Source organism: Mus caroli, unplaced genomic scaffold (genome assembly GCF_978045245.1).
Source record: "Mus caroli unplaced genomic scaffold, Mus_caroli_1 scaffold_7, whole genome shotgun sequence".
Taxonomy (NCBI): Eukaryota; Metazoa; Chordata; class Mammalia; order Rodentia; family Muridae; genus Mus; species Mus caroli.
The window spans coordinates 91,034,824-91,056,743 of NW_028227262.1; the positions used below are offsets into that span (position 1 = coordinate 91,034,824).

A 21,920-nucleotide genomic window follows, 5' to 3' on the forward strand; every position below is an offset into this window, starting at 1 on the left:
TGACAAATTCTGACTATCCAAGCATCCATGGAACACTACTCTAAAGGCTTTCAAATAATCTCTTTCTCAGAAGGAGGACAGAACTTGCTGGTATTGCCACATGCCTGCTTGCATTGTTTTGATCATAACTACAAAAGCTAGCTGGTGACCAAGAGATAACAACCAAGATAATCACAGAACTACCCACTTTAACACTGTTGAACTGAAAAAGAAATGAGAAAATATTAAGACTCTATAAGTCATCACCACAAAACTGTCTTTTATTAACAAAACCAAAGAACCCCAAACACTTTTTGTGAACACTAACGTTTTCCCTTAAGATTTCAAAATGTTATTTTGTGTGTACATATTTTAAGCTTTCCAACACATTTAGAGTACAGTTGTTGACATAGTACAAGCCTAAGAAACAAAAGTGAGATGTTCTTAAATTTAATTTTAAACATTTATAACTCTGAAATGGCCATAAGTGACCCCTAAATCCTGGTTCACATGCCATTTCTCCTTTGCCTCATGGGATTGGGGCTGCACCCTCATGGGATGCACAGCAGCACATGTAGTGGATATAATGAAGGAAGTCAATGGCGTCACTGAAATGTACATGTGTTGATACCTAGTGGTAAGCAGGAAGGTGTCAATCCACCTGTCTTAACAGGAAATCTGTAAACAAAATCATCTCCATTTATTCTATGGTCATTTTATTTTTCCCTCAGCATGTTGGTCAAAAAGATAATAGTATCTACCAAACAAGTATAAGTAAACATACTGGGGAGAGTCACCACTACTGCTGCTACTCTGAGGGCCCTTGGCCAAAATCATGGCCCTACAAGTTCTACATTGATGCAGAGAAGGGTTTACAAGACAGCCTCAGGTGCTTCCTTCAAGAAACATATATTAATTTCCCTTACACAATAAAACATGCTTAGGAAATCTAGCCTACTTGTACCACAAACAACAACCAAACTCTGAAATTTATGACAGGATTTCTAACCGCATGTGAATCAAAATTAATACCCTTAAACATAATTTAAAAAATTACCCAGATAATAATTGCCTTATTTAAAATATTTTGTTTCTTACATGTATAAATTCAGCTTAGAATTTATTTTATCGCCTCAAACTGGATGAAAAAATAAGGAACATATTAATTTCAAATTTATAATAGTTTACCAAAATGTGAAATAAATTTTTGAAGGGCTATGGATAGATCTTTCTGGCATTACAGCTACTCTGTTTTATATAGTAATAAGCTATTCTGAAAACAGTAAGGAGGTATCTGTTTTAATAATATGTATCTGAGTAAATGTCTCAGAATTCCTAATGCTTAGCCATTAATTACATTGACCACAAGACACACAGAGGGAGGAGGTGTCAATTGTGCCTTCTTGAGCTCTGCAGTGTACACTGACTTGGCCTTCATTCTGGTTTGGGAAGCCGCCTCTCACGCATGCCCATGGAAAATGCTAACATGGTATTCTCACAGGATATCTAGATCTGCTAGCTGATGGTCAAGACAGACATCACACAACTGTTTCTTTGTTGATAGAGATGACACCCTAGTTTAGATACTATATACAAAAATGTGTGCCTGTCACCTTTAACACTCACACGTGCTCAGCTAAGAGTTCATGTAATGAGTGTGGCTTTTCTAGTTATTCAATTTACACCTATAGACAAGCACCAAGAAACATGCACACTAAAAGGAGCCTAGAGATGAAGGATTCAGATTTCACACCTTTAAGGGACACGCTGTCACAGAATGCTGATGACGTGATTTCTATCACTCATGCTCTAATTGGGGGTCTTTGCAACAAAGGGGGCTTGTGAAGGTTTCTGTCCTTCTGTTGTCTTCTTCTTTTAGGGTTTACAGTGGGTTCTGTGTCAGGCACTAATCAATCAGGTAGCTTTTGGTCCAATGGGTATGTTAGTTGTCTTTTTGCACCTTTTTAATCCTTCTGCAAAAAGCCAAGTTCAAATGCTGGAAACCGTGCTGTCTCTGGCACCAAGATGTCAGAAAGGAAGTGAACAGCACCAGCCATACCTGCAAAGCAAAATGTGCATCTTTTAGAAACCACACAGGTTATTGAATAAAACAAAGTGATATTTAATCTCTTCCATTACCAGGGGCTGTAAGGACATAAGGAAAGTACCATCATCAATTTAAAATGACATCATTAAAAACAGCACTTATGCCGGGCATGGTAGCGCACGCCTTTAAACCCAGCACTTGGGAGGCAGAGGCAGGCGGATTTCTGATTTCAAGGCCAGCCTGGTCTACATAGTGAGTTCCAGGACAGCCAGGGCTACACAGAGAAACCCTGTCTCGGAAAACCAAAACAAACAAACAAACAAACAAACAAAAATCAAACCAAAAAACAGCACTTATACCATTTGTGTGTGTGTGTGTGTGTGTGTGTGTGTGTGTGTGTGTGTGTGTATTCAGGCAAATGCATGCCACAGTGTGAGTATAGACCTCAGCAAGCAACTTCAGGAGTAAGTCCTTGCCTTCCACTTTGTCTGAGACAGGGTCCCCATTGTTTTCTGCTGCATACATTCCAGTGTAGCTAACTGGCAAGTGTCTGAGTTTCCTCCAGTCTCACTTCCCAATTTCTCTCTCAAACTGAAATAATACACCTGAACTCTGGGTTCTGGAGGTTTAAGCTCAGATTCTAACACTTGTATGACAAGTAAGTTTATCTACTGAGCTATCTCCTCTACTGCACTACTCTATGCTTTAAGAAATGGCTTTTGGATTCTTTCCTTGCATTTGAAATGTTAAGATGACACTGCAGCATCTAAGGATATAGATCTTGAATGTGGCTCAGTATTACAGTGCTTATCTAACTGGTGTGAGGGCTTAAGGAGCATAATCAGCATACATGATTTAAAACAAAAAGGCAAAAAAAAAAAAAATGCCCTGAGTAATTTAAGAACATTGTCAACTATATGTCCAAGAATGAAACTCTCCTCTCAGAGCTTTTATAATCTCCATCGTATTTTATATCTTCTTTAGCTTCAAAGAAAGTAATTTTTAACTAAGTGCAATTTGTTTATGTCAACAAGGTCGGGCACGAATAAACAACAGCTTTGGAAATTGACTGACTAAAACCTTAGGGGGTCTGGGGTGTGAGCTTCTTGTCCTCATGTGCCTCCAGGCCTGTGTGTCCACCTGAGTCAGAGTAATTGACAGTCAAACTGTCCCCTGTCACAGTTTCAGTCTGCTTAGCTTTTCTTTTGCCACAAAATTTGCACACAAACAAATACATAGATCGTAAGTATTCTTTGAATCTTGACAACTGTACAACCTGTATAAAACAAACGTCTGTTACAATATGGATCTACCAGCATATGTGGGCCTGTGTGTTCCTGCACTCTGTCCATTCTGTCATTAGAGGTATCTAACTGCCATAGATAAGCTTTGTCTGTTTCAGGATGGAATCCATATGCAGCCGCTGGGGACCGGCTTCTTAAGTCAGATTCCTGCAGCTAGCATCTGATTTATGGCTGCCAATAGTCTGCCCTTCTTACTAAGTACTGTTTCTTTGTCAGAGTACAGTCAAAGACTGTTTATTTTGTTGCTAAAGAAAATCTGGGTTGGTCCTAGCCTTCCCTGAAACTTTTTACTTGAAGAAAGTGTTCTAGAAGCTTAATGAATAAAAGAATCCCGGACCTATTAGAACCCATCAGAATCAGAAAGTTGCCCTTAATGCCTTTGAGAGGACCCTAGAGAGAAGCCTCAGAATAGCTGGTTTCTGGATTTCATAGGCAGGTGCCAGTCCCACAGAATGCTGCCTTTGGCAGAGTGGGTGCTCCCGGAGGACATCAGATACCATTCAGTGTTCTCTCTCAGTAGAGCTGTCAGGCTTCTACATAAGAACTTGGTTAGTAGTTATTGCCAGTTCTATCTGCCATGCATTGGTGAGGCACAGGGCAAACATGGTCAGTTGACTTCCTAGCCATAGAAGTTCAACTGTGGAATTTTGACGCACTTTACTTAAATTTACTTTGTGGGTCAAAATTTCACATTTAATTAAAGTTTCCATGTTAAAGTTGAATATTGTCAGATATAAACATATCTCATGCTGGGCGTGGTGGCACACGCCTTTAATCCCAGCACTTGGGAGGCAGAGGCAGGCGGATTTCTGAGTTCGAGACCAGCCTGGTCTACAGAGTGAGCTCCAGGACAGCCAGGGCTATACAGAGAAACCCTGTCTCGAAAAACAAAACAAAAACAAAAACAAACACATCTCATGTTTATTTTTTTCTGAGATAGGGCCTCAATACAGAGCCTAGGCCAGACTCATACTCATGATCTAATGCTTTTTCTACCAGTGTGATGAGATTACAGGCAATGACCACAATGTCTGTCATATATTTTTGTTATGTAAACAACTAAAGATTTTATTCTGAGAAATATTTTTTCTTATGACTTTAGCTTATACAGAAAAAGCAGTGATAAAATCCATTTCCTATCTACATGATTTAAAATAATTTTTTTCCGAGGTTTGGGATATAGTTATAAGATGTGGTTCTAAAGATATTATCAATTTATCCTAATGCTATAAATTCTTGGCACTGTGGGTTATAAGTTAGCCAAAACATGCAAGTGCTTGTGTGCACAAATACACACACACACACACACACACAAAGTATTTAGGAGGCCAAATGTATTGGTGCACACCTTTAATCACAGCACTTAGGAGGCAGGGGCAGGCAGTTCTGTATGAGTTTGAGGCTAGCCTTATCTACATATCAAATTCCAGGACAACCAGGACTACATAGAGAGACCCTATCATAAAAAAATCAAATAAACAAACAATAAGGATCTCTCTGTCTCTAGAACTTCAATTATAATTATAATAATATATTAGTTATAGTATATTCTTATATACTATATTTATTAACTGGGAAGATTTAATAATTGTTACTTTAACTAATGGTCTTGTTTTTACCATCAGTAGAAGTATTGAACACTCTTTTTAACATTCACTCTTATTTTTCTAATTATTAATATCCAATTACTACTTTCTATTAATATTAGTTACTAGTAATTCTTTATATCATTTAAAGAATTAACTGTATTAAGTATCTACTCAAGTTTCCCATGAACACATAGAATATTTTATTTATATATACAATATCACAGAGGAAATGCAGAAGAATAAGCATACTATCTTTCCCCCATTCACTAAGCCTTCCAGGCTTTGTCTGCATATGTACTTCATACAAGTTCTAAAATTTTTGAAGATACTTGCAGGACCAAAATATAGCAAGAACAACAGGCTTGCTATCATTGTGTTTTAGTTCTGAGGCTTTACTCAGGCAACAGCAAATGTCCTCATGCTAGTCCTCAAAGCACGGAAATCAGTGTTACTAAACTAAGTGTTTAAATGTACAGTTTTATTTTATTTTTCACACTCTTACCTTCAAAGAGAGAATAAGGTCTGTCAGGAATGCGGCATCCATGTGCTCCGTAATCTAGACACCACTCTGCAAACTGAAAGGAAAGACGAGTCTTTTTAAGAATAGAATTTTTAAGAGGCAATGAATTGGACACTTTAATGAGCTAAAAAAAAAAGAAGAAAGAAGAAAGAAGAAAGAAGAAGGAAGAAGAAGAAAGAAGAAGAAGAAGGAGGAGGAGGAGGAGGAGGAGGAAGAAGAAGAAGAAGAAGAAGAAGAAGAAGAAGAAGAAGAAGAAGAAGAAGAAGAAGAAGAAGAAGAAGAAGAAGAAGAAGAAGAAGAAGAAGAAGAAGAAGAAGAAGAAGAAGAAGAAGAAGAAGAAGAAGAAGAAGAAGAAGAAGAAGAAGGAAGAAGAAGAAGAAGAAGAAGAAGAAGAAGAAGAAGAAGAAGAAGAAGAAGAAGAAGAAAGAAGAAAGAAGAAGAAGAAGAAAGAAGAAGAAGAAGAAGAAGAAGAAGAAGAAGAAGAAGAAGAAGAAGAAGAAAGAAGAAAGAAGAAGAAGAAGAAAGAAGAAGAAGAAGAAGAAGAAGAAGAAGAAGAAGAAGAAGAAGAAGAAGAAGAAGAAGAAGAAGAAGAAGAAGAAGAAGAAGAATTGAAGAGGGCTCAAGACATGGCTCAGAGATTAAGAGCACCTGTGCTCTTCCAGAGGACCCTAGCTTGAGTCTAAGCACCCACACCAGGTGGCTCACAAACACCGGAAATGCCATCCTTGATGGGAACTGTCCCCTCTGGTATCTTTGAGCACTTACACTTATATGAAAATTCCTACACACACACACACACACACACACACACACAATTAAGAACATTAAAAATAACTTGGAAAACAATAACTAAAGAAGCCAGTTTGGGTAGCAGTGCTTCCAGGGCTCTGAACTGTACTCTATGGCCAAAACCCACTAGAAGGATGAAAGCTAGAGACCTTTCCTTGCTGGTTTCTTTCGCTGTAGGTTATATTTACCTTAAAACATTGTAGGGACACCTGGAGAAGAGATGCACAATAACTCAACAGCACCCTGTTCCTTCCAAGCACATGTTCCATCTGAATAAAACTCCTTGGCTCTGAACCTGTCTTCAGCCTTGGCCGCTGGCTTCCCCTAGCCTGGGTTACTTATGGAGAACATGCTCAGCATCCCTCTTTTCCTCAGTGTCCTCACATCTACTGCCTTATAACAGTTGCTGGAACAACACTCCAGTGTGGAAAGATCTCAGCTCTTAGCTCGCTACTGTACTGGACGAGTACAATCATGGAGTTTATATTTTTCCAGTTTGAGCCAAGTATAAAGCAAAACGTTCAATAGATGACTGGTAGTATTAAAGACCCTGAAAAATATCATAGTTAAAGTAACACTGGAGAGGCAAAGATTTCCTATGCAACTTGCCCATGGAACGTACATTTTTGGTGAAGGAAATAGGTAATAACAGTTTAGCCTCCATTCTGCTGAGAGGGAAGAACAGTGCTATCTAGTGAAGTATGCCTGAAAGTGGTATAGGATGGGAGGTAGAGAAATAGGAAAGGGTCAAGGCATGCAGACTACAGAAACTCGGGAGACAGGAGGGTAGCTTTGACATGCAGTTTAATGGGAAACCAATGAAGGATTTAACTAGGAACAACTGTAGAAAGTATGAATGTTATATCAATTAATTCTTAAAACATCTTTGGTAGATAATCATTTTCTCCCCTTTTTTTCAAATAAGCAAATTGAGGCTGGAAGAATAAATGTACTTTAAGACAATAAAGCTTTTATATAAGGCAGGTTTGACGTCAAAGATCTGTGACCCTAGAATTTGGAGGTGGAACAGGAAGATCAGTTCACGTTCATGATTTTTCTTGGCAGCAGCAAACTGAGGTCCATCTGTGCTAGCTCAGACTTTTTCTCAAAAACCAACCGAACAAATAAATAAGTGCTGTACTCTGACCAGACAGTATGATTCCAGAACCTGTGCTCTTCAGAGCAACCTTTATGTCTGCTTCCTTCACCTCACAGAGAGACACAGAGGGCCCAAGGACAAGGCTGCGCCAGAAGATACAGATTAACCAGAGCCTGGGAGGAGTAGGTGCAAGGAGGAGGAGGAGTTGTGCTTTTGGAATCTGTTCTGGGAAGTTCAGAAGCCGCGTGGATTAGAGGTATACTCACCTTACAAGCTCGATAGAGATACTTCTTATCCTGTGTCAGGTGATAAAGGGACAAAAAGGAATAGCCATTGCCAGAGGTTCCATGGCAGATTCCATAACCTTTCCGGAGCAGACCTCGCTGCCAAATCACATCGCTGCACTCCATGGCCTCTTTCAAGTATTTTTCCTCCTTAAAAACCTGGAGAGAAAGAAACCGAAAACAGTGTTAGCGAAATGTTTTGCATTAGAGTCAGAAAAATACTTCCCCGTTGATTAAAAAACTATACAGTATGAAACAGATAAGGCATTTGGGTTAAATACACACAAGAACCTCTCCACCTAGTCAGGTCCTTTTCACAGTCTAACTCAGTGAGTCTCCCCTCCACAGATCCTCCTTAATCCACCAGGCCTAGCACTGGTGCCACATCCAGTGTCCAGGCCTACCTAGTCTGGCCACCTGTGCCTATGTGGCAACCAACCTTTAAGCTCCCACCAGAACCTGCCATGCCTGCCTCTGAACCCACATGCCCTTGGCACAACACCTGCAACCTCTTTATCCGCCCAGATCTACCCTATACTCAAGGCTTGAACCAGGGCTCACATCTTACATACCATACCAGTCTACCCTGTTCAACTAACTTCATTCCACCTAACTCATTTTCAACTTTTAAGCACGATCCCACCCTCACATTCTCTCTTCTGCTCCAACTTACTCTATCCATATCAGACACAGAACTAAGAAAAGAGGTCTCCATAACTAGGTCCCATTCGAAAAATTATGAGCAATACAAGAGGTCACACCAGCATCTTCTCTCCAAAACTGTCTAGTGCTGTAGAAATGTTTGCCAAAGAGAAATACCTAGATAAGCCATAGGATACAGATTTAAATGAATAATAAATAGATTTTTTCAAAAAATTAAATGAGTTTAAACAAGGCATAAAAATAAAAACAAAACACTTGCAATACAAACATATATCAAAAAAAAGATTATCCATCCACCATGACTAAGTTGGCTTTATTTTTGAAATCTAAATAGTTCAACATAAATAAGTCAATAAATGTTATAGACAACATAAATTGCCCTAAACCAAAAAAAAAATTATCATCTCAAGATAGAAAAGGTCTTTGACACAATTCAACCTGACTCCATGATAAAAGTCCTAGATAATACAGAACTAGGCGAAACCTCAGTATAATAAGAGCTATATATGAGAAACTCAAGCCAACATCATCCTGAAGAAAAGCTTGAAGCATCCCCCATAAGACAAGAACGAATGGGGATACCCACCATCCCCATTGACTTTCAGTATTGTGCTCCATGCACTAGCTGGAATACATGAAAGTGAAATTAAATAGATACTAATACAAAGACAAGTCAAACTATCCCTACTTGACAGGATATTTATATTAGAGACTCCAAAAGTCTTACTAGAAAATTTAAAAAAACAAAACAAAACAAACAAAAAAAAAACCCAGCAATGTGGCATGATACAGATCAAGTACATAGATCAATGCAATAAATTCTCTCTCTAGACCCAGAGAAATGTCAATGGGTAATATAAAATTTACTAAGTAGTGTGGCTAACAGCAGAGTAGACATGACAAAATAAATAACTGGTGAATATAAAGTTAAATTAATAGAAACTATCCAATCTGAATTACAGAAAAGAAAAAGAAACTCAAATATAAAAGCCTTATAGGGAAACAATGGCCAAGCATTTACAAAGTGAGTGTAGTAAAGAAGGTAAATTTGTGAACTCACAAAGTTCAAGAGGACCACCAACTCAACTCATCCTGGCAGGTAAGGGACCTGCTAACTCCGATCCCAACAGTTTATTATCTGGTCACACTTCTTTAGGTAAGGACCCTAGACACTCACCATCAAATCTGCCTGCTCCCTGCATCACACTCAAAGGTCTTGTGTCCTGTTGTAGGCCTCCACTCTCTAGGTAATTACCCTAGAATCTCATCCCAGAACCACTGTCCTTCAGCTTCACTTCTTCACTTCTGCCCATTCTCAGAGCTCCGTTTCCACATATGAACCGAAGAATCTCACTGATGACTTCATGCACCACGGTTCTCTGAGAACTGAGAGCAACTCCCCCAGACTACTAAAGATTTTTACCTAGAGTTAAGAGATTTTTAACTAGAAGGCCTGCTACTGGGCTTAGAAACTTCTGAGCATCAACACTACATTGTTACCAGACTGAACCCTAAGCCCCATTGAGCTGAACACAATCTGGCAAGTTGGGGTCATTGGAATCAGAGATCCAAACATACAGTTAACAAAGGAGAGGTACAGCAGAATTTGCACCCCAAGAAATACTACTAACAACCTAACTACAGGTCCCATTTCAATAGCACAAGCTACATAAAGAACCAAGAGAATAGATTATCACCATAAAAGCAGTACCCCCATAGTGTTGTAACCTGAAATAAAAGCAACACAGCTAATGTATAAAATAATGATTCAAACACAGCAATAACGTATATGAACAAGGATATCAAAGAAGATATGAACAAATACCAGAATGAAGACTGAAAGCTGTGAGTAGCAAGACAATATAAGACATGAAAATATAGTAAAGAGGATCAAAGAAACATGAAACACCAAATAGACAGAACTGTAAAAGAACCCCCCCTCCCATGTCATCCAATAGTCAAATTTACAGAAGAATGGATGTTGAGAGCTGGAAGAAAGATCATGTTACACAAAATGGTTGCCCTATCAGATCCAATCCATACCCTCATCTTACCTTCTCAAACTCATGGCCTCTAAATAATTATTATTGTTACACACACATATATAAAAATTTTAGTATAATCTGTTCAAGTCATTTAGTGTTGTTCATATGTATGTGTTTAAGGCTGACAGCTTTGATTGGATCACCTATCTGGGGACTCCTCCCAGGAGAAAACTGAAACTCCCTTATTTAGGGTGGGGCCTTGTGAGATTTCCCTATTCGTGATGGTATGTCAACTTGTATTGTCATTTTTCATGTCTTGTTTAGGAGCCCATATTGTTGAGATTTCATGGGTTCAGATTTTCTATCACATATACAACAATTATCCTGTAGCAGTTGTTCTACCACAACTTCATGGTCTTCTCTGAGTATTACATTCAGGGGTTGTACTGCAGATATATATCAGTTGCTGTGGGAAACCCCATAGAGAAAAAATTGTTCTCTGAATTTGAACCAGTTGCATCTTTCTGTAATGGTCAATACTGCAAAAAGATTTTTTTTTCTTTTTCTTTTTTTCTTAATGAGATGAGAACTATACTTGCCTGTGAGTAGAAGAATAAGTATTTAGAATGTGCTTGAAGATTATACTAATTTAGAGAGATGGCAGTTCTCCTCTATGGTCCTTGGCTTCACCAGTTCTGGGTAGTGGGCTAGTTTTACCATGTCAGGTATGAATTCCTTCCTGTGGTAAGTTGCATAAGAACATTTCCTATAGGCACTGGAATCTGAAATATTTGCTCTCCAGTTGGTGGTACAGTTCAGTGAAACTTGGGAGATATGGCCCTGCTATAAAAAAATTCATCACTGGGATATGCTTTGAGGTTTCTAAAGCCACATGGGTTCCTAGTTCACTCTCTGCTTCCTTCTTGCAATTTAAGATGTGAGCCTCCAGTTCTGCTTCAAGCAGTGTAAGTGTTGCTCAATGCCACGCACCCTTGTCATGATAGACTATAAACTCTCTAGAGTCATAAGCCAAAAAACCAGTCACTTCTGTAAGTATAAGCTGCCTTGCTCATGGAATTTTATATAGCAATAGAAAAGTAAACTAATATGAGGCCCCCACTTTTCCTTTCCTCCTCCACTGTGCACCATACTCCTGACTTGGCTTCTCATTATATCTTTTCACAATACTTTCAGAATTAACAGATTCCTAGCCAAGAAAGAAAAGCAAAATCATCCTATTCCTCAAGTGATGCAGATGAAAACTGGTACAAAATCAGATACAACTCCAAGAGAAAACACTGAAAGAGAAGGAAGCAAGAATTCACACAATGGCGAGACTGAGGTTTAAACCGAATCATGGTCATTGGTTCTACTAAATGGAGTTTAACATCCGTAACCTGAAAACTTGGTCATGTTTAAATTGTGGTTGTGGTATGTCTAATAGTCGAATTTATTCTCTCAAAAGAAAAAAGAAAAAGTAAAAGTAAACTGACATAGAAACTAGTTCTAGGTTTATGGGGATATTTCTGTCAAGAACCTGACTATACTGGTTTGATTTTGTTGTTGTTGTTTTGGCTTATTTGTTTGTTTTTAGGAATAATGAAATCTTTGGAACTTTGAACTAGAAAAGTGGTTGAATTCTACAAGCAGGGCTTTTCACGTTGTCCTACCAGGAGACTAAGACTGGAGAGAAAGGAAGATTGTAGCAGGAGGGCCAAAGAGGCTCAGGAAAGAAGCAAGAACTCTAAGAGCAACTAGGCTCCATATATACTAGTGTATCTGGTAGCACCTATCTTGCCTCAGCATGAAGAGGGTCATGAGAAAGGACGAATGGGAGCAGCACTGATTCAATAATAATTCGGAGTTAGTGGTGGTTGCAAGCTGTCAATTCAACCGCTCTTTCTTTGCCCAGGGATTCTCATTTTTCTTCCTTCTCCGTTCTTTTTCCTTCTTTCAACCAGAGAGCCTGAACTCAGACTTTTATTCACTAACGCCACGTCTTCAATGCTTTGACAACTGTTTTTAGAAAACCTTAAATTTATATAAATTGTATGAATCCCAGATCATTAGTTTCAACCATTGCTTTCTCAAAAAACAGAAACTAAACACCAAGCAGAAGCACATTTCCTTACAGTTTTTACACAGCCTGCTCTTCATGGGTAGCTAGGCACAGCTCTTGGGTCTCCTGGTACAGCACACAACAGTCCTTAGTAACTACTTTCATGTAAGAACAGAAAAGTGATGGACTACTTAGGTTGGAATGATTTCTCACAAAGCTTTAAAATTTATGAAAGTAAACCAGCTGGCTCTCTCCGATATCTCTCTAGGCATGGTCATCTCTAATCCTTCAAGTAGTTAGGAGAACAAAGTGCTAACTTTTCTTATGCTTGTACTTCATCTTTTAATGCTCTAATCTTTGTTCCTTGTCCTAGCAATTCCATGGCATCTTCTCCAAAACTGACAACCTCTCTATGAACATTAATTCTCTAGCCCACCATCCTTTTTCTATTAAGCCAGACTCTCCTTCTAATACTATTTGTTTCTAGATCATACACAAGCCTTCCTCCTATAAGATAAACCCATCTATCCATTGCTTGTTTTGTACAGATTCTTTCTTCTTTCTTATACATGCCTTTTCTTCTTAGACCACTTGAACTCTCTGTCATTGATATCCCCAAGTTCACCTGGCTAATTTAATTCAGTCATTGCCCCAGAGAGTATCTGTATCTCCTCATATAATTCCAAGTTGAAGGCCAGGTCTAGCAATGAGCAATTTCCACGAATGACCATGTAGGCCTTTATGGCCTCTGCGGTTATGTTGTCTAGATCCTTTCCCATGGCCCTAAAATGCAAGAAGGTCTGTTCCTCATCCTCCACAGCCTCATGACCTCCTCCATTCCTCATTCTTGAGAACCGAATGTTTCATTTGTTATAGAGTGATTAGCTCCGGGCAATGGGAGAAGTATATGCCCCAGAAAGAGAGATTGAAAGTAAAGTAGAAGAGACAGCAGATCAGCTTCAGGGCAACAGCAACCATCAGCACACACAGGGAATAAAGGCCTGGCGATGACCCAGGGCCAGGGAACTGTGTCACACCTCCCCTTACATAGCCATGCTGGACCTGGCACTATCTGTCTGTCTGTCTATCATCTATTTAATTATATATCATCTGGTATCCATCTACTTACCATCTAACATCCATCTATCTGTTTTCCCCCAGTCTCTCTACCTATTCATCTATATGTATGCACTAGGATATATGTATACACTTGTTTTTTCCTACTTAACTAGCCATTCATAAGTTATTTTGATAAAGAAGCTGTTCGGTCTGCAAAGAAATAGCTTAACTTCTTTTCTGACTTGTGACCCTTTACTTTCTTTTTCTGCTTTATAGTGACTAACACTATAATGAAAAAAGCGGGATAGTGAACAGCTCTCAGTCCTGATTTTTTTTATTTTTGCTTTGTGTTTTTATGGTTTGTTTTATTGTTTGTTTTGAGATAGATTTTCTTTCCATGTAACCCGGGCTGGCCTGGAACTTACTGTGTAGAATTAAATTCACAGAGATCCCCTGACTTCTGGCTCCTGAGTACTGAGATTAAAGGAGTATACCACCATGACCAGCTTGCTCCTGCTTTTAAATTAAGGAATGCTGATACTGGAAGAGCACTGAAATGGTTATCCAATACAAAATGGTCATGCAAATATATCTGTTCTTCATTTTCTAACTAATACCAACTCCTCAGCTGTAACATAATTATCTATCGTAACAATGAATGTTTTCATGTGACAACTTTCTAAAGGACAGAGAAATTGTGCAGTGTGGTCAAGGGATTGCTTTCTGAATTTCATTAGCTTAGCCACTGAAATCTCCTTTGGTATAAAATGGAGGTGATATTAAATAAACAAAAAGATTACTAATAAAAAAAAAGTGGTCAGGCCCAAAACACATATACAAGTAGTGTCATGTAGACTGAACACATTGTTATTTATACACTGGGAAATATACATATATCAATAATTACAGAAAAAGAGGTCAAGGTCATAAATTTGAAAGGAAGCTGGAGATACATTGGAGGGGTTATAGGAAGGAAAAGTGTGTTAGTCAGCGTTTCTATTCCTGCACAAACATCAGGACCAAGAAGCAAGTTGGGGAGGAAAGGGTTTATTCAGCTTACACTTCCATACTGCTATTCATCACCAAGGAAGTCAGGACTGGAACCCAAGCAGGTCAGGAAGCAGGAGCTGATGCAGAGGCTATGGAGGGATGTTTCTTACTGGCTTGCTTCCTCTGGCTTGCTCAGCCTGCTCTCTTATAGAACCCAAGACTACCAGCCCAGAGATGGTCCCACCCACAAGGGGCCTTTCCCCCTTGATCACTAATTGAGAAAATGCCTCACAGTTGTATCTCATGGAGGCATTTCCTCAACTGAAGCTCCTTTCTCTGTGATAACTCCAGCTGTGTCAAGTTGACACAAAACTAGCCAGTACAAGAAGAAAGGGATAAAATAATGTTATTTTATAATCTCTCTCCCTCCCCTCTCATTTAAATAAATAAGTCAGATTTGTGGGATATGCTTGTAATCCTGTGCTGGAAAGGTGGAGAAACACTGATCCCCAGAGCTCAGCAGCAGTGAGAAATCCAGAAAAAGTGAGATGACTGGTTCCAGAGGACCATATCCAAGGCTAACTACTGGCTCTCAATACATGGACACACGTGTGTACACAAGCATACGTGATCACACAATGCACACAACTGAGCAGATAAATAATTAAAATAGAAAGTGGAAAGTGAGGTGGGGAGATGGGTTAGTAGTTAAAGCATGAGTCCTGGAGTTCAGACCCCCAGGATCTATGTGAAGCTGCTAAGACGGTGCACATCTGCAGTCTCACCATTCCTTCCCAGAGACAGGAAGCAGAGAAAAGAAACTCCTCGGAAGCACAATGGCCAACAAAACCATACTAGACCTTGCTCAAACATGATGGAAGGCAAAGACCAAACCTGAATGCTGCCCCTGAGTCCATATGCATGACTTGGCACATGTCTACTCACTCTAACAGAGATGAAAATTTAAAACCAGTTTTCAGTGTACAATTGAAGAAGCAACATGAAAGCATGAGAACAATGACTGTCTGGAAGGAAGCTCAGGATAAGAGAGGAGCACAAACCTGGAACACCTGTAATTTAGGAGCACTAACCTGGTATGCCTGTGATATAGAGAAGCACTAACCTGGTATGCCTGTAAGAGCATGTGGATGACTCCTGGAGCACCATGGCACCAGTGGACCAATCGATCTGTTTCATTGCTTAATGATGATGGATAATTTCCAGATCGGAATTTTTTATGGCGCACATAATCAATGCTGGGTTTCACCATTTCAGTTAAGGTTTCTTGGTCCACTTTTGCTTCTGGCTTTAAAACACAAAAAAGGAAAACAATTTATTTTTCTGATTTTTTTAAAAAACTATTATAGCATGGCCCTCAGAGAAGCTGCTGATCCCAGAGAAATAGTATGAAGGCTCCCGAAAATGAGGATGGTTCCTCTTCCTGTTACCCCTTTGCACTTGAAATAATGTATGTATATAGTACATTCTTCATGTGTCTGAACTGAAGGTTTTCAATAGATCACAAAGACTTTGGGAACTGAGAGGAGTCCAGAGTGAGAGCCCAGTGACACAGGAACAACAACAACACATTATTAAATCAGTGTTTCCAAAAGGAGAGTGTGGTCTCATCTTTGGGGTAGAGGCTGTATTGCCCCACTGTGAGAGAGAAGTGGAAGTGTCTGAAGCGCAACATAGTGATGCCATGTGCCGTGTAGAATGTCCTCCCTTTGCTCTCTTTTTTTGTTTGTTTGTTTTTTTGTTTTGGGGGAGGGGGGTTTCGAAACAGGGTTTCTCTGTATCACCCTGACTATCCTGGAACTCACTTTGTAGACCAGGCTAGCCTCGAACTCAGAAATCCGCCTGCCTCTGCCTCCCGAGTGCTGGGATTAAAGGCGTGCTCTCTTCTAAGCCAGGCTTTCTCTGCTCAAAACAGATGGTTTCTGTTTGTCAAGTCCCAATTCCTTTTGTGGCTAATAGGAATTACTGGAAGGAAGAGTCTAACAGATTCAAATGCTCCTTAGAGAGGTTTGAAGAAGCCCCTTCCTCTCCTACACTGGCTTCATCTCAACTCACATATACACCTGGTGCAGAGACTGTGGTACATGTCACTTACACTCCCCCAGTTCTATACCGTGCAGGAGAAACAGTCTCTTGCTCCTCAGCCATCTCTGTGTGGTTTGCTCTCCTACATTTTTTAAACTTATTTTCAATTCATATCTTTTCATTTTGAGTTCCTATATGTCTCCAAGTTCTTTCCAAAGAACTAGAATTCCTGTTCTTGTTCTGTATTTTTGAAAAAAAAAAATTGTAAGAAAGCTTTGTCTTTGTAGGGGTACTACAAAAATGAGCTTTCATTTTCCAAATGTAATTAGAAATATTTTCATATAGACTCTACTGACAGCCTTCTAACTGACAACCAAGAACTGAGATAACCCCAGGACATGTAGTAGGGCACAGAAGCTACAAGTTGTGGTGTGGCACAGAGGATAAATACACAGAGTTCTCACCCCAGCCTCAGCACACCATTTAGCCACCTCTGTAAAGGGAGCAAGCCAGCTCTGTCACACTACTTAGCTATGTCTGCAAAAGCTGGCATGTTTCTAAAAACAGCAGTTACTAAACAGCGCTTCTATGTATTTCATCTTAAAAGCAAAGAAGTAAAGGTCACATGATTAGTATGTCTCTTAAAGAACAAAACCAACCTAAGCATGTAAATCACACAACCTCCATTAAGGAGTTCCTACTTCCATTAGAAGGATCAGAGCAGAAGGAAGCTGTGGGTGATAAGCAACTATTCTGGTACAAACTATACACAGAATGTACTTTTAGGAATTCACTGAAGTAAAGCCAAGTTAATTATCTGTGAGTCAAATAGGAACCTTTAATTCAGCCTACTTGAACTCTATGAAGAATTTAATCCCCCATTCATATGGTCTAATATATTGTGATATGGTCACTATATTCATTATTCCAGACAATTGTCACATACCTGCATTAGCATGTAGTAGATGCCAGCCATACCATGGGCTGCTCCAACATATTGTTTTCTGTGCCACTGATAGAGCAGGGGGCAGCGCTCAGATTTCCTTTCTTCCCTTGATAGACTCTTTCCCGACTCAATAATAGCACTGACTACCTACAGAGACAAGGAGACATCGGAAATCAGACAAAGTTACAAGCACCTTCATCTACTCTAATTAACAGTGTGTGGGAGAATGCAGATTATTAAATAAAAGAAATGGAAGCAGCCATTATCTAACAATTGCTTTTATTTAATAAATTCAGACAGAGAGAAATCAGGAAATAAAGCCTAAGGAGAAAAACATGTAAGAAGTCTACCTATGGAATTCAAGTTCTTAGTATAAAAAGTTGACTAAATTCTATGGTCTTCCTATTAAAAACTATCCTAAACTTCTTACTTGCTTCAGAGCTATAACAGTTTTCCTAAAAGACAGCAATTACATCCCCAAGACAGAGTACACACACTAGCTTTGTTGATGAGGGAGGAGCTATGTGGTCTTCTGTGTTATGGATCAATGTCTAGAACAACTATGTGGCAAAGACTCACTTCACTTTACATGGGATCTGGCCTTCTAGCCAGTCATCTAAGTTTTTAGAATGAGATGCAAGCAAACACGAGGTGGGCATCATGTAAACAGATCCCTGACAAAGGAAGCTGTTTCCTTTCCTTTTCCAGGCAGGCTAAGGGAGCCAAGCTATATTTGGTTATGAGGGTAAGGGCATATGTAGAGATCAGGAGAACAAAATGAAAGAGTATGCACATCAAATCACAGTCATCTCATCCTGAGGTTTTGAAGTGGAACATAACTTAACCAATAAAGTTCATAGATTTTTTTAAAGACCTTTGATAAGATACATACCTGTTTCTAAAAAAAACATTTTATGAGATGCCTGTAAAGAATTACTCTCACCTAGAAGCAGAGGCTGGGTGATAATATAACTACATGCTAACAGTTTCGAGTACCGGAAAGTCCAGTAGGCCCACAATACCTCTTTAATAGCTGTCTCACCAACAGTGCCAGGGCCAATCTCTGTGTTCAGGTACAGTAAGGCATACAGGTATCCTGCCCGTCCATACAGCAGTTCATCAGGAAGCTCTGACTCTTGACAGACAATAGTTCTATGCATCTGTAGAAGTCTAACCAACAAGACATATCTCAGAAAATTTCTAAAAATCTCTCAAGTTCATAAAACAATCAAAACCTCTCTCTATATATTGATTCCTGTTTCAAATAATAACTTAAGAATACAAATATATGGGATGGGTATATAGGTCAGTATTAAAAGTATAGGAGATCCTGAACTGAATCTCCAGCTTTGAAAAAGATTTTTTTCAGCCCAAACTTTCTACCTTTCTATTACTCTAAATCATATAGTGAAAACAGAGTACATACTTTAAAATCTAGTGTTAGAAGCGAGTGATATAAAATGTATGTAAAGATGGAGCCGAGATGTGGTTACTACCTAGGCAAGGCTAAGTCTCTCAATCTTTCAACAACGTCAAATGTCTGCACGTGTCAGATACTCTACTAGATCCAAAGATGGGACTTTGTTTTCTACTTGTTTGAGAAGAATATAAACTGCCCACTGTAGAAACCTTCACAGTCCATCATTCCCTCATTACCATAACTAAGAGCTAAAGATTGAACTCAGGATTAGTTATTCTCAAGCTATTTTCATGGACGTGCACTTGCTTTCATACACTGAAGACAACCAAAAATTGTTTAGAAATGAATATCAAAGTTCCACTGAAATTAAGACACACTCATGTACGTACAGAAAAAGTACACATGGTCCCACTACTAAACTAACATACTTCACTTTTCAGAGAGACCTGTTTGCAATAGCAGATTAGAAAATACTTTAATTGTTGAACATCTTTGCACAGTAATTCTTCAACAAAATATTTGGAGATGTTTTAAAACTCACTTTGTGATGCATTCCTGGGACTCACATTCACTTTTGAGTTTATGATATATCACAGCTCCCACAGCAAGGGGCCCAGCATCTCCACAAAGGAAAGTGACTCTGCGACCACTCAAATTTCGGAGTGTTCTCTTCACGTAATCCAGGGATCGAAGCAGGTATGTCTGGTCACCAGTGACCCGGTACAGCTGCAGGTACAAAAGTGCTATGCCTGGAATGATCCCCACCCCACAAAGAAAAGCATTACTATCTTCAGTTGTACCCTCAGGGAGTTATTTTATAATTACACAAACATCTACTAACATTCTGTATTTTGAAATGGACAACATAAAACAATAACGAGAAAAAGTATAATTTATTCCAGAAAACTGAAAATGCTGAAAATAAAAAGACCCAAATATTAGGGTGGGAAAAAAAAAACAAGAAACAGGTTGAAATTTATCATGGGTTAACTAACCTGATATAGTATGTCCACATTTTACTGTTAGAGAAAAAGGACACAAGACACACTGCGGCTCCTGTCACTCACTCCCTATTCCCATTCACACCAGTCCAGCCTCAATCTTCTCTTTATCTCAAACTAATATAACTCTTTCCTTATGCTTCTTCTCAAATAATTTCATTCTATGTGATACCAGAGTAAATGATTACTTTTCTGGACTTTATGCCTACATTCTAATTTTCTACAATTTTTCATTTTGTTTTCCTTTCCTCATTAAGCAATCGAGCATATAACCAGTGATTCAGATCCCCACTTAGGGAGTACCACATGATGTCGCAGAACAGGGACAGCAGGAGCAGCCTGTGACCAACCTCTTTGTATATATAGAAATAAAAATCCAAAGCCAGGTGTAGTGGCTCAGCATGTGGCTGATGGACACAGCAGAGTCAAGAGTTCAAAGACATTCTCAACTATATGACACTGACCCTAAGGCCAGAATGGGATACTCTGAGACTCTCTATCAATGTCTTCCCTCACCAAAGATAAGAACCAGGAACTTTACTGAGAGCTCTTTGCAGCAACCCTTTAGAAAATGATTTGCTTTGAGAGCATATTTTAACTCCTGAGTTATGTGCTCCGTTTTCTGAACAATAACTCTGCCTGCTCTCCTAGAGGCCACAGCAGTACCAGGGTCCCTAGATAAGACCCTGTCCTATGCCCAATGCCTGCCAACTTTCCCTAGAGCACAGACAATAGCAGTGAACTGCACCTCATCCCCTGGGCTCCATTTTCAGGCTCACAACTTCAGCTGCTTTACTAAAGGTGACAACAGTACCAGGGACCCAAGAGGCCACACTGGTTCTAAGGACCTCAGAAGCAACCTTGGCACCCAAACCACTAGAGGTCACACAGGCCACAAAATAAACAAACAAATAAATAAAATAAAATAAAAGGCCAGCAGAAGCACACTACCAGACTTGAAGAATCACTGGTCATTGGAATTTCTGGTCACTCAGGTCACAAGATCAGAAAAGAAATAGAAACTAAGAGGGAAAACATCCAAAAAAAACCAAAAAACAAAAAAACACCCATCTAACAAAGACAAAAATTAGGAATAAGCCCCTGAACCTATAATAACTCCCAAAAGGCAGATTACTAGAAGTCAGCATGAGAATGCAACCAACAACAGCCAGAGCAATATGGCACCACAAGAACTTAGCTATCCTACAGCAAGCCCTAGATATTCCAACACAGCTGAAGGGACAAGAAAATTCTATCCTAAATAAATCCATAATAGAGGCCCTTAAAGAGGGAATGAATAAATTCCCTTAAAGAAATACCAAAAAATTACAAGCAAACAGGTAATGAAAATGAATAAAACTGTTCAAGACCTGAAAATGGGAATAGAAGAAATAAAGAAAAAAAGAGGGAATCCTGGAGACATAAAATCTAGGTAAAACAACAGTAAGACATATACAAAAGCATCGCTTATAGAATACAAAATCTCAGGTTTAGACAGTACAATAGAAGTGATAGGTACATCATTAAAGAAAATGTTAAAACTAAAAAGTACTTGACGTTAAACTTCCAGAAAATATGGGACAGTATGAAAAGAACAAACCTACAAATAAATAGGAATAGAAGAAGATGAAACCCAGCTCAAACACCCAACAAATATTGTCAATAAAACCATAGAAGAAAATTTCCCTAATCTAAGAAAAGAGATATTTATAAATGTACAAGAAACTTACAGAACCATATAGATTGAAACAAATAAGAAAACCTTATGCCACATATCAATCAAAGCACTAAATGTATAGAACAAAGAAAAATATTAAAAGCTGTAAGGGGAAAAGGGCAAATACCATATAAAGGCAGACCTTTAGAATTACACCTGACATCTCAACAAAGACTCTAAAGCCAGAATGGCCTGGACAGAGGTCAAGAAGACTCTATGATACCACAGATAGATGTCAGCTCAGACAACTATACCCAACAAAACTTTGAATCACCTTAGGTGGAAAAAACAAGATATTCCATGACAAAATCGAATTAAAACAATATCTATCCAAAATCTAATCCTACAGAATATATTAGAAAGAAATTTCCAACCCAAGAAGGTTAAACACAGGAAATAAATAATTTCACACCAGAAAAAGGGAAA

General features: G+C 38.9%; 1 protein-coding gene across 3 annotated transcripts in view; it reads right to left on the reverse strand.

The window, feature by feature from the left end:
* Positions 1–242: 242 nt before the first annotated feature.
* Positions 243–21,920, reverse strand: part of Lancl2 (LanC like glutathione S-transferase 2) — a 39,299-nt gene continuing 17,621 nt past the window's right edge. For all 3 annotated transcript variants that reach the window (XM_021164658.3, XM_029478559.2, XM_021164659.3), the window contains exons 3-9: positions 19,318–19,525; positions 18,379–18,526; positions 17,357–17,503; positions 15,491–15,673; positions 7,594–7,770; positions 5,422–5,494; positions 243–2,038 (exon numbers count right to left, since the gene is read on the reverse strand). In XM_021164658.3, coding sequence (XP_021020317.1) covers positions 1,944–2,038; positions 5,422–5,494; positions 7,594–7,770; positions 15,491–15,673; positions 17,357–17,503; positions 18,379–18,526; positions 19,318–19,525 — 1,031 coding nt within the window. In that variant the 3' untranslated portion in view covers positions 243–1,943. The remainder of the gene's footprint in view (positions 2,039–5,421; positions 5,495–7,593; positions 7,771–15,490; positions 15,674–17,356; positions 17,504–18,378; positions 18,527–19,317; positions 19,526–21,920) is intronic.